Source organism: Sceloporus occidentalis, unplaced genomic scaffold, assembly GCF_023333645.1.
Source record: "Sceloporus occidentalis isolate IW3139 unplaced genomic scaffold, rSceOcc1.0.p SCAF_4, whole genome shotgun sequence".
Taxonomy (NCBI): Eukaryota; Metazoa; Chordata; class Lepidosauria; order Squamata; family Phrynosomatidae; genus Sceloporus; species Sceloporus occidentalis.
Genome location: NW_028316984.1, coordinates 57,442,993 through 57,460,009, shown reverse-complemented (window position 1 = coordinate 57,460,009; position 17,017 = coordinate 57,442,993). Strand labels below are relative to the sequence as shown.

Sequence of the window (17,017 nt, the reverse complement as noted above, 5' to 3'; positions counted from 1 at the left end):
CATTTTGCCCTGCATGAGATAAGGTCCTATGAGTTTATGAATCTATGCTTTAATTACATCATTGCTTAAGCTGCATTGGTGGTATTTCATTTTGTAATGTTAAAGGCAGCACTATTGTTGTTGTTGTTAACTGCATCAATCTCAACCCATGGCAATCCTGCTGATGAGACATCTCTAAGACCCCCTGTCCTCCACTACTCTGCTCACCTCCTGCACACTCATACTCGTGATCTCTTTAACAGAGTTCATTCATCTAGCATGCAGCCTTCCTCTCTTTCTGCTTCCCTCCATCTTTCCCAGCATTATTGCTTTTTTTCCCAGTGAGTCATGTCTTCTCATGATGTGTCCAAAGTACGCTAGCCTAAGTTTTGTCACCTTGGCTTCCAGAGAGATTTCTGGCTTGATCTGCTCTAGAACCCATTTGATTGTCTTTCTGGCTGTCCATGAAATCCTTAGCAGACTTCTCCAGCACATCTCAAATGAGTTGACTTTTCTTCTTTCTTAGCTGTCCAACTCTCACCTCCATACATGATTAAGAGGGAATACAATAGCTTGTATGATTCTAACTTTTGTGCTGAGTTGTATATCTTTGTATTTTAGAATCTTTTTTAGATTTTTCATAGCCTAATTCCTAATTTTCTTCTGATATCCTGGCTGCAATCTCCATTCCTATCAATGTTTGATCTCAGATATGAGAACTCTTTTACTATTCCTATTTCCTCATTGCTGGAATTTATGTCAGTTCTCCATAGTCATTGTTTTTGTTTTCTTTATATTCAACTGTAAGCCTGCCTTTGCACTTTCTTCTTTGATCTTCCTTAGTAGCTGTTTGAGCTCTGTGAGGCTTTCTGCTAGTATTATGGTATTGTCAGCATATCTCAGATTGTTAATATTCCTTACTCTTATTTTCACTCCTCCTCCTTCTGTGTCCAAGACTGCTATATTTACAATATGTTCTGCATATAAGTTGAACAACTAGGGTGATAACATGCAGCCTTGTCTGACCCCTTTGCCAGATGGCAAATTTCATCGTGTTCTATTCTGAAAGTAGCCTCTTGTCCTCAGGACAGATTCCTCATCAGGACTATCAAATGTGTTTGTACTTCCTTTTTTTAAAATAATAAATGAATGTGTGTAGGTTCTTCTGCATTAAATTTAGAATGAGCAGGCATGGACTCAATTTAATGGATGACCAAATTAGATCATTCATGTCTGGCTTCATTTAAAGCTAATACCTCTTTTCTAACCTTTTCTCTAACCCCCTCCACTTAGCTGACAGTGGTAATACAGTTATACAACAGACAAGCATCCTTGTGGGACCTCTGTTAGACCTATAGTATTGTAGCAGTATCACCAATGCATAGATTGGTATGGACAGTAATGACATAATTGGATCATATGGATCAATGGGAAAAATGTCCTAATAGCTCTTACACTGAAACACAGTAATAAACACATACATCAGCACCATAGGTATAAGGTTCCATTTAAAATGTACTTCCCATAAGTTCTATGAACTTATTAATATGTACAGTTTTTTCCCCAAAAACAAATTTCAAACTAATTCCAAGACCCTGGATAGAATTTGGGTAGTAAAGGCAAGGCAGCATTTGTTTAATACTAGTCTTGGGCACGGTACAGACCGTCAACAAGCAGCATACCAGCGCTGGTATTAGGGTTAGGAAGCACGGACCAAGTACACGCTACCTAACCCTAGTACATGCCGGTGGTGCGATAATGGAGTTGCCCTGTGTACACGGGCTCTGCCATTATCATGTCACGCATGCACCACATCCAAATGACATCTTCGCACCACCCCAGGCCGGTTACAACAGCCTGGCTGCGGGGTGAGAAGGAGCTCTGAAACGGAGCTCCTTCTGGGTGTACGCTTTGTTCCCGCAGCCACCAAATGGCTGCGGGAATGACACCAAGGAGAAAGGGGCAGAGTGGCCCCTCTCTCCCATGATTCTGGCTCCCAGGGTGTCTAGGGTCATGAAGCCCCAAAGACACTGCTTTTCCAGGCCATGGGGAAACGGCATTTTGGACTGGAAAAGCGTCAGATTGGGGCCTCTGGGCTGCTGGTGAGGCTGCCCTTGCCCCAATCCTCCACGGAAAGGGGCAGGTGCAGGGCACCCCAAAGGGGCAGTCTGTACCGCGCCTTGAAGTACAAATTTAAGGAGATCTAAATTTCTAATTTAGAAAGTTGGAATTTTCTAAAGGATAATGCTACAGCAGCAGTGCCACATGGGATGAAAAGAGGTTCTATGTGTTGCATGGGACAGGGAAAAGCATTAACAGAGCTAAGGCCTGCCACAGTTTGGTCACCCAACAAATGATTCAGTTCTCTGAGTGCTTACACTGGGGTTGGTTTTAGTAAAATCCAGTTTTAAGAAAATATATACAAAAAGTAATACAACCATTCTTTTTTTACATTATTAAAAAGTGTTTCTTTATAATATGAGTGTTGCTTTACAATATATTCAGTTTCTTTTCATATGCATTTTATTTCTTCACAATTCTTTACTGTGAAACATGTACATCCTATATTACATCCCATTTTTCAAACCTATACACATCACAGCAAAGATAAAATGATTATTATATCATGAGATGTAACAAGCCTTGGCACCAGACTGCGAGTAGTACTAATTTGCAAGATGGAGGAAGATGAAGAATGATGGTGACAGCTTTAGTTTGTACTTTGTGCCCAGAAAAAGAAGGGTCTCTTAGTTCTATTTATCAAGTAAGGAGAGCTGAGGCCAAAGACTGTTAAAAATTCCATTCTGATGAAGTGGCAAAGGCAATATATTATTGTAGAACATGGATTCTGGTCAGCATTTGATCCTTCACAATTTGTTAATTTGTTTTCTAACAGTGCTGCTTTCCCTAGTATATCCATCACTGAATGTTTTGAACCAAAAAGTCCTAATATAATCTGCCTATCAATTTCAAAAATCTCTGTTAACCTTGTGCAACGTCTCTTTTGTGTGTGCTTAGATAGCTTCAAATCAACTGTCAACCTATGGTGACCTCATGGATTTGATAAAGTTTTCTTAGACAAGGAATACTTAGAGGTGATTCTGACAGTTTCTTCCTCTGAAATAATGCTTACAGCACCTTTATAGCGCTGACTTTGCTTAGCTTTCAAGATGAGACAGGATCTTGTGCCTTTAGGACATTTAGGCCCTAAACACCTGTTTATATGAAAAGAAAATAAAGTAGAAAGATGTATAAAATGGAAGCCAGTCCAAAGTAATTTCCAAAATGGAAAGCTAGGGTTTGAAGCAGACAGCCCAAAAGGGTCATGCCTGGACTGTGCTGGCATTGATTGCACCAGGACTGTGGCAACCGCATGGGTCCACTTCCAGAGCAGGCCGCCAATTCAATCCTGCAACCAGCTGCTGCTTTTCACCACTCCTTTTTGTGCTGGCTTTTCCAGGTTGGTGTGCTCTCTGCATATAAACACCACACCCCCAAAGCAGCCAGAAGCTGCTCTTGCCTGCCTGTCTATTTGGGGCCTCTGTTAAAAAAATCCATAACAGAAAAAATCTAACAGGTGAATTTTCCAAGATGGTGAACACACAGTAGTCTGAAGGCAGATTTATTTCTTGCCACAGAGCTTACAAATAAATAAAGAATATAGTTACTAAGTGCGGTTTGCTAGGAATCTAAAAAGAAAAAAAGAAAGGAAAGAAAGAAAGGTGATGACAGACTTGAAGACATTAATGGCTAAAGATATTGCATAAGAATCCTTACATAATACTTTATAGGAACATCCAGTTTAATGTGCTAAATATAAAAATGTACATATTTTGTAATTTTGTGATTACATATAGAAGGCGGATAAATGCAATCACCCTTAATAAAGTATTATGCTCACATTTATATAACCTGTTCATTTCATGTTCCACTTGCAATGAACTCTTACGATGAAAATGTTATTAAAAATCTAATAAAGAGATAAAGCCAATATCATTATAGAACAGGTATGGACCACAGTAATTCAGTACACGCTTACAGAAATGTTACTTTAGTAGTTAGGCAGTGCTTGCCCTCAGGTTTTGGAATGCCCTTTCCAGATAGGTTGGACTGTCACTCTACCTGCTTTCTCCCTGCAGACAGGTGAAGAACTTTCTGTATCAACAGGCTTTTTGCAGCTTTGGGGGCTTCTCCTTCCCATATTGTATCCTTCTTCCCCATCATTAAGTCAATCTTCTCCTCCTCTCCCTCCCTCCCTCCCTCCCTCCCTCCCTCCCTCCCTCCCTCCCTCCCTCCCTCCCTCCCTCTTTCTGTCTTTCCCCAAACTGGACTCTTACAGATGTAATAGTCCCATTAGCTCCAATAAATAAGAAATATTTCCCCAAATCTTCTAAAAGGTAGACTGCATAGCTGTAGACTTCTTTAATCCCTTGTTACCTCCCTTACCTCAGCACCCTTGAAGTGAGGGAAGTGAGGGATGAAGAGAGGAAAGAGGATGGGTTTATGACTCTGTATACCTTACATTAGTTTTGGTTCTGCCTATTGATACCTTGGAGTGATGGTCTTCTTCTTCGCCCTAGTCTCCTGGGCATTACAATAAGCCCCTGCCCTTTCCTCTAAGTATCTCAGACTACAAATTATTCAATCACAACCTATCCCTCAATATGTTTCCTAAAATTCATCATAGCATTTTTGAGGAGTTGGAAAAGTTTCCAAAGGAGGAATGAATGGAGAAGTCCACTATTCAGTCATATGTACACACTTAAACCTGGAACAACCTTTCCATCCTACTTTATATTATTGTTATGGGTTACATCCATACTATTTTAACTACTGTTTAACCCCACTGCTAATCACTGTGATAAATGTATTAAGATGTGCTTTTACCATTATTACCACCAGCACGACATTTTAGCTTAGTTTTTCTGTTGTTAGAAGAAAGTATACAAAACTGCTAAAGATACAAGAAGATCTGCCCCCCAAGAAAGAAAGAAAGAAAGAAAGAAGTCTGTACTTGCAGTGGGAAAGCAAGATTTTTAAAGCTATGGTAAGTTTTACTGCTGTGTCTTTCTTTCTCTAGTGTATATTCTTTGATATTAAGTAAGATACAAAAGAGGTATGCTGGTGGCATGGATGAAGAAGTTGTGTATTTGCAAGATTCAAGTCCTTCCTTCCCTCAAATAGACACCCATAGCAGAGCAAAAACTACACCATCATTGGACCAAATGTGGTTTATTTCCATTACAATAAGATCATTTTTAAAAAATAAACTGGATATTTCTAAAGAGACAAATAGGTGCCTCTGTTTTTTAATCCTCACCTGATAAGTTTGCTGTGTCATACAAAGTAAAATGGTTCAATAAAAAGAAGCAACCCAAGCAATCCCCCTAAAACATCATTCAAAGCAGGGTACTAAAAGTCAATTTAAATCCACTAATAGATTTACAGCAAAAATTAAAAGAGAGCTGAAATAAAATACTATTTGGGGTGGAAGTTAGCTGGATTGGGGCTGCATGTCTGTTTGTGCAGCCCCAATTCAGCCTAAAAGCCTAAATTGGCCATCTGTTTTGCTCCTTAGTGTGTTAAAGACTAGAATAATACAATATATTTTATTGTATTCTAGTGGGGTAAATTTAATTCAGAATATGTGTGTGTGTGTGTGTGTGTGTGTGTAAACACTTCAACATCCACTGACCGATCAGAATTAGTAGTTTAGACTCTCTCTATATACACACACACCCACAAACACACACACACACACACACTTCAACATCCACTGACCGATCAGAATTAGTAGTTTAGACTTAACCCCATGAAACCAAACCATGTGAACAGATATACTTGAAAAGACTGATAGATGATTTCCAATTCTTTGTTAAGAGAATTACTAAACAAATCAGTTTAAACACAACTTCTCTTAATTTCTTTTGAAACATCACTCCATCCAGATCAACTCACGTTTGCCATCTGTTGAGAGCACAAATTCTGCTCTGCTCAAGAGTTATGTTATACCGCTTCCTTTCCTAAGTGTTTACATGCAATCTGTTCTCGACAAAATAAAACCTATTGTGATGATTCATCTTAATATTCCATCAGACATTAAATGAAGAGTGACAAAAGTCCACATATGGATGACAAGCTGTTTCTACAGTAAATATTTTCCTATTTATTGAAGAGAATCTTATGGCATTTTAAGATGTTTCCCATGAGGCATTTTAAGATGTTTCCCATGAGCCATCTTCTGATGAATATAAGACAAGGCTTAAATAGTGGCTTCATTATCTAGGCATTCACAGCTCTTATGTGACGTGTGGCTTCTAATGTTTATGCTAACAATTATTTATTTATCAAACTGACCAGATGGTGAAACAGAGTTATTTATTCCTTTTTACATTAATTAATTCCCCATTTCGGAATGTTATAAAATATGCTTATATAATCCAGTTATAAAATCTTGGCAAATATATTTATAAAAACACTTGTACAAAACCTTTTGACAGCCACAGGGCAGAAAGTGGCTGGGGAAAATGAATTTATGCCAGTCTATCAAGGTTACCTGTCTATCGTTTGTATTTAACCATCATCCAAGTACTTTCAAAAGTCAACTGGTTATACTGCATCACAGTAAGGTTGCAATTCTGTACATACACCTTTGATGAGGAGTAAATCCAACAGATATATGTCTCTGATGTTTTTGTACAAATATATATATATATATATATTCAATTTCTTAAACAATCTGGGGGAGTGGTTCTGACAAGGGAGGCACAGTTGAAAGAGACAAGGAAGACAGTATTCTTAGTAGGAGCACCTGAACTGTGAAATTCTTTCCTCTCAGAAGCTAAATTGACACCCTCTCTGGCATATTATGGCTCAAGGTAAAGAGCTAACAATTTGGATGGGCATTTCATTTCATATGTTCATATGTTTCATTGTGTGCCTTATTGTGATATAAGGAATTATTACATATAGAAATTTAAGAACCTTATATTTTATGGCTCTTTTAAAGTATTGTTAGCTACCATATGTGGTGTAAAATCACTAAAAGCATGGGATACAAGGTTTTTAAATAAATTGAATAGAATAAATTCAAGTTTAGATAACAACATTAAGTGAGAAGGCATTAAAACCTGTAAAGCATTCCACACCTTGATTAAAGAGACTATCCTAACGCATAAAAACTGTTGCTTTTCTTTGTCTTTGGCAACCAAATAAGAAATATTTTATACCACTTAAAGTCTTACCCCAGACTTGGATCCACTGCAACTCCCATGGGGTTGTGAAGGTCAAGATCAATGAGGACAACACACACTGTTCCATTATAGTTGCATACAAAGATTGTGTCACTTGTACGATCCACAAAATAAAAGTTTCCAGTGAACCAGTCTACTGCCATTTGTTGTATATCTGTCACAGGGAAAATATTTCAAAATTAGTTGTGCTACTTCAGTATGAGTAATAGCAGATATTACACAAAAGGAGATGAACAATACATTTGAAAGAGTTCAAGGTGTTAATGAATTTTCAAAGAACAAGGGTGATAGAAATGAAGTATGAAATAAGTCATGATGCATCTGAAAGCTTTAGAAAGGTGCTATGAGCCTTCCAATTTGTGATAAAATAAGAAATGAAAGCATGATAAGAATTTGCTTCTACATAAAACATTGACATATATATCATTTCCTCTCCAAACCAGATCATAATCATGCCTCTTACTAGCATCCAAATACCTGTCTCCTGTTTTCTTTTGGGAGGAGCCAGAACTTAGATGGAACTCATATACATACTTTCCATGTGGAAACTCTTAGTTTCAATTCCAGCCTCTCCAGTCAAAGAACCAAGGATATCAGCTGCAAAAGGAACTCTACCTGAAACCAGTGGTTCCCAACCTATTCTATGTCCCACATTCCTAGGAAATGTTTAATTAATGTCCATACTCCCTACAAAAGTAATGACACATTTGAAGATGAAAAAGTCTAATTTTTAATTTTTTATCCACAAACTGAAACATATACAATAATGCAGGTGAACAACTTGAGCTTAAAAAATAAGATTTTCTAAAAAATATTCTTTATTGTTATCTCAAACATTAAAAAACAAACAGATACAGATACAGTATCCACAACATCACTATAAAGGTCTTTGTGTCTTCATAGATCCATTTCCTTTACTTTCCAAAATATTCTTGATATTTTGAAGAGCTCAATTTCATAGTAGAATAACAGATCCCTGCTTTTAGGTCATTTTATGCATTAATCTAACGTATTTGAACACACAGTTTTTGAGCTGTTTATTGATAACTCCAAGTTTCATTCCTGTCCTATCTTTTGAAAGCATAATACATGCATAACTTCACAGTAATCGGTTCCTTCTCTATCATATTTTGCTTTGAGCAAGAGACTCATACATTCTTCTACTGACCTATAATTAACCAAACAGATTGATCACTTAATCGATAAATTAAAAAACATGAAATAGAAAAAAACTTGAAATAAATAAAGGCCCTACAAATGGGCATCCTAGGACGGACTCAGTCCATGCTAGGGTTAGAAAGAGGCATCTCTTCCAGATGCCTCTAACCCTAGCACGGACTGAGTCTGTACGAAATGGCGGTGGCCGTTCCACATGGCCACCGCCATTTTGACGTAGCAGATGTGCTGCATCCACACGTCGCGCCCCAGAAATGACGCCGCGAGTGCGCGCTTCAGCACTTGCGGCGTCTCTTCCGGGGCGCAGGAAGGAGCGCAATTTTCGTGCTCCTTCTTTGCAGCGTCCGGGAACCGCGCCGTTTGGCTGCTGCGGTTCCCAGCGGTGCGAGACTGCCCCTTCTGGGCGGTCTGTAACACGCCAAAGTCTCCAAAAGGTTTAAGTTCAGATCCCATTCCTTTTCCCAGCTAACTAGTACTTTTTTCCACTCCTCTTCCCTTTTTACCATATTAGAATTTTGAGCACTACAGGATAATCTATCTAATTCTTTGTATTCATTGACTTTCTGCATCCATTTTTACCAAGTTGGGATTGCATCTGATTTCCATAACTTTGCTATTTAACTCAGTGCATAAAATGTAAATCTAGGTTGAGCAATGAGAATCTAATTTATTAAGAAAAAATGTATATAGTAAAATTAATCCCTATTGTGAACATAAAATTCAATGACTTCCTTGCTCCTACTTTGCATTTATAATTTTGTCAAAATGTGGAACTTCCTTGCTGACTGTCATCCACAAGTCTGCCAGTGGATTCAGATGATTCTTAGATTTTGTCTTGATTGACAAAAGAAAATTGCATCCAGATTAACATAAGCATTTTTTCACACTCCGTGGAATTCTATTTTGCACCCCCTGGGATTGCAGGCACCCTGTTTGGGAACCAATGCCTTAGACAGTTGCTGTCAGTTCAAAATGGAACAGAGCCACACTCTGTCAACACAATTCTTAGTTAGAGAAGGGCTCAGGTGTGCCCTCTCTCTTCATTCCCCACTCACATGTTTTCCCCAATGCTTGGTGAGTCTGGGTGCAATACACAAACCACTATGTATATTGGGACACCAGTGTATATTCCATTACATTTGTCCATCTTCCAGTGCTCAAGCTCACAAATCAGTCTCTTAAAGACACAGACATCAATTTGGATGGATGAAAATACCAAGTAGTTCTGTGTCAATATCCACGCAAGCAGCAGAATTTATGCAATGGTGGAGTGTACAAACCATGTAATCTTGAACACATTTTTTCATAAAATGCAAAAAAAAAAAAAAATCATTCCACAAAAGGAATACTGAGTTAAATATGTAACATATGACTTGATACCCTATGTAATGCTGGAAGAGCATACTTACTTGGAGATTCAGGAGGGCAGCAGCTACCAGAGGGCTGGACCAGAGAAGAAGCAGATGAAGGCTGCCCTCGGGCACCTTCCAACCAATTAATTGGCAAAATTGGGGCTGCATCAAGTGCTATCCACCAACCATTTTACAGCCTAGGGAAATCTGTTACACTGGAAAGTGCAGAGTACCTTTTTGTGCAATGCCCCCCAACATCATTTGATAGCATAGACTCTGGTTACACTGTTGTATGTCACTAATATGAGTCCAGCCGTGACTTTTGCCTTTACTTTCTAGAGAAGCTTTGAAGAAATGCAAAACGCAGGCTATCATCTACAACTAATAGTAATTATCAGCTGACCAGCATTTTAACTACACTATGAGGAGTGAAAAACTGGCAATATTCCATTCCATTCTAGCCATCACAATATACTGCTCAGAGCTGTCACTTCTATTCATAACCTTTCTCCTCCTGCTCCTTCTTTTTCTTTCAGCAGAGGTGAAATCTGACCTCCTCTTTCTTATTGCTGCAAGTATAAGAAACACAAAGCTTCACCATGACAGCACAGAAGTGTTCTAGCCATTTCCATGTCCTTTTTTAAACAGTGGGCAATGTCAAAGAGTTTAATGGAAGGTTTGAAATTGTAAACAATTATTTGAAGTGTGTTTTGCCCTAGACTGCTGAAACTCCAATAAGAGCTTACAATTTGAATTTACAATACACATAAAACATCCACCTGAATACTTTCCATTGAACTTATGAGGAAATATCTGCAAAGGTAGGAAAAGTGGTCATATCTGTGAAAAGACATTGCTTAACACTCTTCTCTATATAAATTCAGACTGTGCAAATTTATATATGACCTATCTTTTTGTCTAGCAATTCAGTTCAGAACTGGAGTTGACAAACTAAGTCATTTTCAAAAATATTGGAAGATGGCTCAGTTATTTATTTATGTATTTATTTATTCCAGTGACAGCCAGATGTTGCTGGATACACTCAGTAATAACATTATGGGTGTATCCACTCTGCAGAAATAAAACAGTTTGACACCACTTTAACTTCCATGGCCTAGGGTTTGTAGTTTGCTGAGGCACCAGTGCTCTCTGACAGATCTGGCTGAATATCTAACCAAATTACAACAGGATGGAGCCATGACAGTTAAAGTGATCTCAAACTGCTTTATTTCTGCAGTGTGGTTACATCCTACAACAAGGTCAAAGAAGAAGTAAAAATTCCTATAAAGCCCACAAACTGGTGAACCGTGAAAGCCTACAACAATCCCCAGGAAGGGTAGGGTGAGCCAGGCAATGTTCAAAGATGATGGTGGAAGGAACTGAGATGGATTTTATCATCCCACATAGGGTCAATACACTTTTAGTCTAGCCACTACACTTCCATTTTAAAAAAGGATTTTTTGAAAAAAAGAAAAAGAAAAAAGAATGGTCTGAGGATGTTGTACTCTTCTTAAGACTGAACTATGTTAATTGCTTTGTATGTTTTAATGCTATTTTATCTTTTAAAAATATAGTTTTAAATTATTATAATATAATCAATAGATTAATCCCATTTTAATATTAACCCTTTATATGTTTTTAGCTGTATTGGTTTTTAAATTGTAAGCTATCATAAGTCCCAGTTTTGGAAAAAAAGCCAGAAAGTAAATATAGATAGATAGGTACATAGATAGAGATATAATAGTTATCCTTTGCTCCTTCATGGAGGGCAAAGGGCAGCCCCCATTTTGCCACTACGAAGGTAAGAGGCCAAAATCATGCCACTCAGTCTCCAAACCTTGTTTAATTGCTGATGCAGGGACAATGGTTTCAGCAACTGTCTGTCCCTCTTCTGTTTCTTTTCTCTCATTCTGTGCTGTTAAAAATAACTACAGCTCTTCCTTTCCACTGGGGGCATTGGAAAACGCAGGTTTCCCACCTGTCCCACTGTCCAATGTCACCAAGAAACCCTCAGAAGATTGCATGGCTAGTTTCAAAACATTAGCACAGCAATTATACTTTACCACAAAGAAAGAAAGATTAGTACAGGCGTGACAGCTTTAACACATTTGGCCCATTATTGTTGAGTTGAGGGCAAATATTTCAGATATCTGCTCTCAACAAAAAGGCAATAAGAATGGGAATAGTGGGACGGCACTAACATGCTCATGATCGTTCTTTATCCATGCATGTTGTTATCTGAAAACATGAATGGGGGTTGAGAGTGTAACAAATCTATACTATTGCAAACTGTACCATTACAATATTGGACAGCATCACTGTAAGCTATAATTGTAGGGAGTGCTGCTTTTGCCCTGCTTCATTTTGGGGAGTTGTGACATTTTATTAAAATCGCAATGGGTATCCACATAATGGAGAGAGAAGGTACATGCTGATTGATTTACAGGTGTTTTGTTCAGCAGGTCAACAGTAAGGTGTGGTGAAGATAAGAGATATGGTGGGGATTATTTTTCCCCACTTCTTCTCACTTTTAACCTTTACATCAATTCTTTCCTTCTGTCCAGAGGAGTGAATGCTGATTGATTTACAGGTATCTTGCTTGCAAGCAATGAAAACAGAATCCCTTGCCTGCCCCGTCTTGCTGTGTTCAGCAGGATGGTATGCATATTCATTTCTAGATGCACAGATGTAGACAAAGGACTCTATCACATGGAGGAGGCAAGAGTCATTAAAATGTGATTAAAACGTGGTAATAGCACGATCGGGGGGACGATTATTAAACCCCCCACGCTTCTCCTTTTTGTGTCCCAAGTGTAAACTGTAATGTAAACTCATGTTATTACCCAATGATGTGTCCATTACAGTTTACACACAGGACATGAACAGGAGAAGTATGTGGGGGTGGGATAATCTACCCCCCTCCCCGATCACTCTATTACCATGTTTTAATCATGTTTTAATTATACTTGCCTCCCATGGGATAGAGTCCAAAGACATAGAGATAGGTCCTTTGAAGCTTAGATGCCCCTATCTTTGGGGGGTGGGGGGGGTGAAGAGAGTGTATGTGTGTATCTATGTATATCTATGCCTCTCCAGTTGCACATAGACATCCATATAGACATACATAGAGATCACTTAAAACATAGTTATCTCTCTCTACTTAGTTGCTGTCTTTCACCATATGGTATCTTTGTTTTATCAGGTAGATTTTTTTTATCCACTGTCTCTGTTTTAGCTAATGAACCTGCTTCATGTTATTTTTAATGGAATATTTCTGCATTTCAGAAGTGGTTTTAACTGTTGTTGACCTGAATTATATAGCACCATCAAAAATAAATAAATAATAAATAAAACTTTTATTTATATCCCGCTTCTTTGAAAAAGCAATCGGAGCTGCTTACATAAAATTCCAACAATACCTTAACTATAACCTACATATCCCTCCCCTATATGCACATACAGGCATCCCCACTTTTTGATGTCTCACTTTCTGATGACTTGCTCTTTCAACTGTTCTAAATTATATCCAGAAATCATATATTCGATGTGCGCTCCATTCTTGCAACCTCACCTTGAATTAATGAGTTCTGGTTGTAATTTAGAATGAAAGAGCAGGTCTTTGAAAAGAGTCAAAAACAGAGTTGGGGTCTGGTACAAGTAAGACAGGGATGCTAAAAAGAGATGTGGGCCTAACAGATTACATTACCACTTTTATTCCTCTTGGCTCTACAAGGGCTTCAATGCCTGCTGTAATATAAGAGTAAAATCATCAAAAGATGTATACAGTAGAGTCTCGGTTATACGACATTCAGTTATCTGACATTCCAGATTATCCGACTGTTGGATAACTTGGGGATGTGGCTGTGGGCCTTTCCGCACCCCCAGACATTCCCCCAAACAGAAAAGGCCCCAAGCGGAGCCCCATTCGGGCTGAGGGAAACCAAGCCGCAAAGGAGAGGACTAGGCCAAGCACCCAGCTCTCTCTTTTGCGGCTTGAAGTCAGCCCTCTCAGCCCCCACAGACTCTGCCCCCCCCTGCAGCCAAGATGGGGCTGAAGTCACTGCCGCCATGGAGGAAGCAGAGGTAAGTAGGGGAGGAGGGAGGGAGGGAGGAGTGAGCAGGGAGGAGGAGAGGGAAGTCTGGATTATCTGACATTTTCGGGTAATTGAGACTCTGCTGTATATGTTTTCATCTGATATTGATACAAAAGAGGAATTTCAATTGGTGAAACAGTTCTTCATCAGTATTTTATAAGGCATTGTATTACTTTCAGTTTAAAACCTTAGAAAGGAAGCGTTCTTTAATTTACTACATTCAACAGCTACAAAACATGTGTTGTGTACTACGTACATTGAAAAACTGATTGTGCTTTGTGTCTTGTGCCTGTCTTCTTGTCTTTGTATTGGGAATCCTGCTTGTGAATTATAAATGACATCTTGCTTTCAAGAGGGGAAAGTTGTAATGAATTACCAAAGTTTGCCACTGCTAAAAAGCACATTCCACACTTTGCTAAGTACATGAAAAACCTACTTAACTAGCAGATGCATTTTTAATGATCAGAGCTTTTAATCTCTGCAGTGTTTCCCTATTACTGAAGAAATAAAGGGCATTAAATTTCTTTGAGAATTGCAGTCCTGTAGTTGTCAGGCAAGATGATTCTTATGTACCTTGTTTAACAAACCTTTTGGGGATGCTGTATTTCTAAATCCCATCCCATTGGCCACTCAAAAGTATCTTACAGCCCATCACTAAAACATCCCCACTGCATTTTAGACCTATATAACAACTACTTTAGAGTTAAACAATGTACAGACTAATTATATTTTACCTTAAACAGTAATTAAGAATGTTTCAGTTGTTCTTTTGATATACTTAAGAGTAAGACAAATCACCAAATGAAAATGGTTATTTAGTACATAGTTTGTTTGTACTTCTCTGTAGGTATGCTAAATTGTATTGGATATAGCAAGATAACATGGTGTGTTGAAGGAGAATAATATCAATATTTAATCTATTCATCAGGGCATTTTCATTCATTTTAAAGATATTTGTTCATTCTCTTTGGAATCTTTCATTTTACACAATATTGTATTTCAATATTGTTTGTTTGTGTGTGTGTGTGTGTGTGTGTGTGTGTGTGTGTAGCATTCCTATTAGTCTTACATCCAAGTGGTTAATCATTTCTACACAGGATTAGTTTTGATAATGTTAAAGTATCAGATACCCCCATGCCATTAACTAAGCCATATCAGTTTTAGGTTTAATGTAATGTACCTCACTTGAATTTCAAAAATTCACAATATTGGCTTTTTGAGATGAAAAAAAAAATCAAAACAGGATTCCCCTCCCCCCTCCCCCAAAAGGCAGATTTTGGTATAAGTTTCATCACTGTCCCAATTATTTAGCCAAAATACCCCCCCTTTGGCCTACATGATTAAGACATCACTAGCCTGTTCCTCCAGCTACTGCTAATGAGCATAACTCTCATTCTCTTGTGTGGTTTTTAAAATAAATCTAATGTTATTTTCCAGCCCACAAAATAAAGCTTTGACACAGCAGGCTGTTCAAGCTTAGAGAGTTGATGTCTTTAGATATATCATATGGGGGAGGAATATAGAAGCACCCACAAACAGAGATCCTTATGCATCCTCCAAATGTGTGCATAGGGATGGATTTGTAGGAAGGGAAAAACAGAAAGAGCAGTTAGCAATGGAAGATGAGAGATTTGAGAGAGGAGATTCTAGTAAGAGAAGTGGAGTTGAGAAGAATTATTATGGCTCCTCTGATAGTTGCTGCAGCGATGGTGATGGTGGTGGTGCTGATGCCCTACCATTAACCAAAACTGAGTCACAAAACAATTTACAAGATTTCTTTTTTTAAAAGAGAGATGTTTGAAAAGGAAGAGATAAAATGTGCAAAGGTATAGTATTTAAACACTACTGAATTACATCACAATGTTTGTAAAGTGCTGAGTCAAAGATTAGCCACAAGACATCTGTTTTGGACTTGTACATATGCTGCAGGATCTGATCTATGTGATGAAGAGAGCGAACTTTTTCCTTGCATGGGAAAGTTTTCCTAAGGATAGAGGAAACTAACTATCTGTCTTTTTTTCACAAGCATAGACACAGCTCTGTTTGTCTATGGGCAAGTAAGGAGGCAGTTAGGAAAAGGGGGGCCAGGTTGAGACTTTTTTGGCCAACAAGAAGAGAAGGTTTGAGCAGGGTAAACACATCCACATGGGAAAACATAAGAGCTCTGAAATAGCTGTTTTATCAATAAGTTAGTAGATGATTTATAAATTTTCTTTGTGCCCCCCCCCCCCCGAACTGAATTTAGCCACATACTTTAGTGAGTTAATTAATGTTAAAATGCTAGCATTGGTGGAAGGCTATTCCTCTGGCAGATTCAATAAGGCAGGAAGACCTAAAGAGAAGAAAGATTAGGTATGGAGGAGATGTACTAGGTTGCTGTGTTGCTAGTCAGCAGAATCCAGCAGAATGGCTAAAAGGCAACCGAAGAGCAGAAATTAGGGAGCAATTGAAGAAAAATGTCCACTGTTGCCCCCACTTCCTATCTGTCTTCTCTCCAACCTGCTTTCTACCCACACCCTGATTCAGTGGTTCACGCACTTTGAGTGGTTAGATAAGAACTATCAACTGAGAACCTAAATATTCATTCAACTAAATCCATGTCCTTCCCATATCTATTCAGAAATAAACCGAACTGAATCTTTCAGTGTCTTTGTTATTGCTCACATACTTTCAGTCACCTGGATCAAAATTTTCCAACTTTTGGTCCTCATTCAGTGTCCAGAAGCACCAGCCAACAAAATAATATTACTTTGTTAATGTTATTTCCCCAATTTTTAACATTTAACATTATTAAATTTGTTTTCAAATTTAATGTTTCAAGCTCTTATGGCAGGAGGGGGCAGATCCTTTCCCTTATACTTTAGTCCCATCCTGGTCTCTAGTTTTCCATGTTTATGAAGTAGGAACCAGCCCCGTGCATTGAATATCACACTATGTGTTCATAGGTTGTCCAGTTCCTGCCATATCAGAAACTTCTATACCTTCTGGTATAGCAGAAGAACATCCTAAGTAATTAAGCATATTTGATTGATATAACAGACCATCATCAGAAGAAGGTAAGCTGAAACTCTTCCCCACTGCTTGCACCGTTGCAGTATATCTCTTTTTCAGTGAAGGAATGTATATACTTGGCATATTTTAGGCATCACAGAAAATTAAGTTC

General features: G+C 38.3%; 1 protein-coding gene across 1 annotated transcript in view; it reads right to left on the bottom strand.

The window, feature by feature from the left end:
• LOC149313891 (low-density lipoprotein receptor-related protein 1B-like) overlaps window positions 1-17,017 on the bottom strand; it is a 734,124-nt gene that overhangs the window by 426,631 nt on the left and 290,476 nt on the right. The window contains exon 8 of the mRNA XM_089523040.1: window positions 7,224-7,386. Coding sequence (XP_089379166.1) covers window positions 7,224-7,386 — 163 coding nt within the window. The remainder of the gene's footprint in view (window positions 1-7,223; window positions 7,387-17,017) is intronic.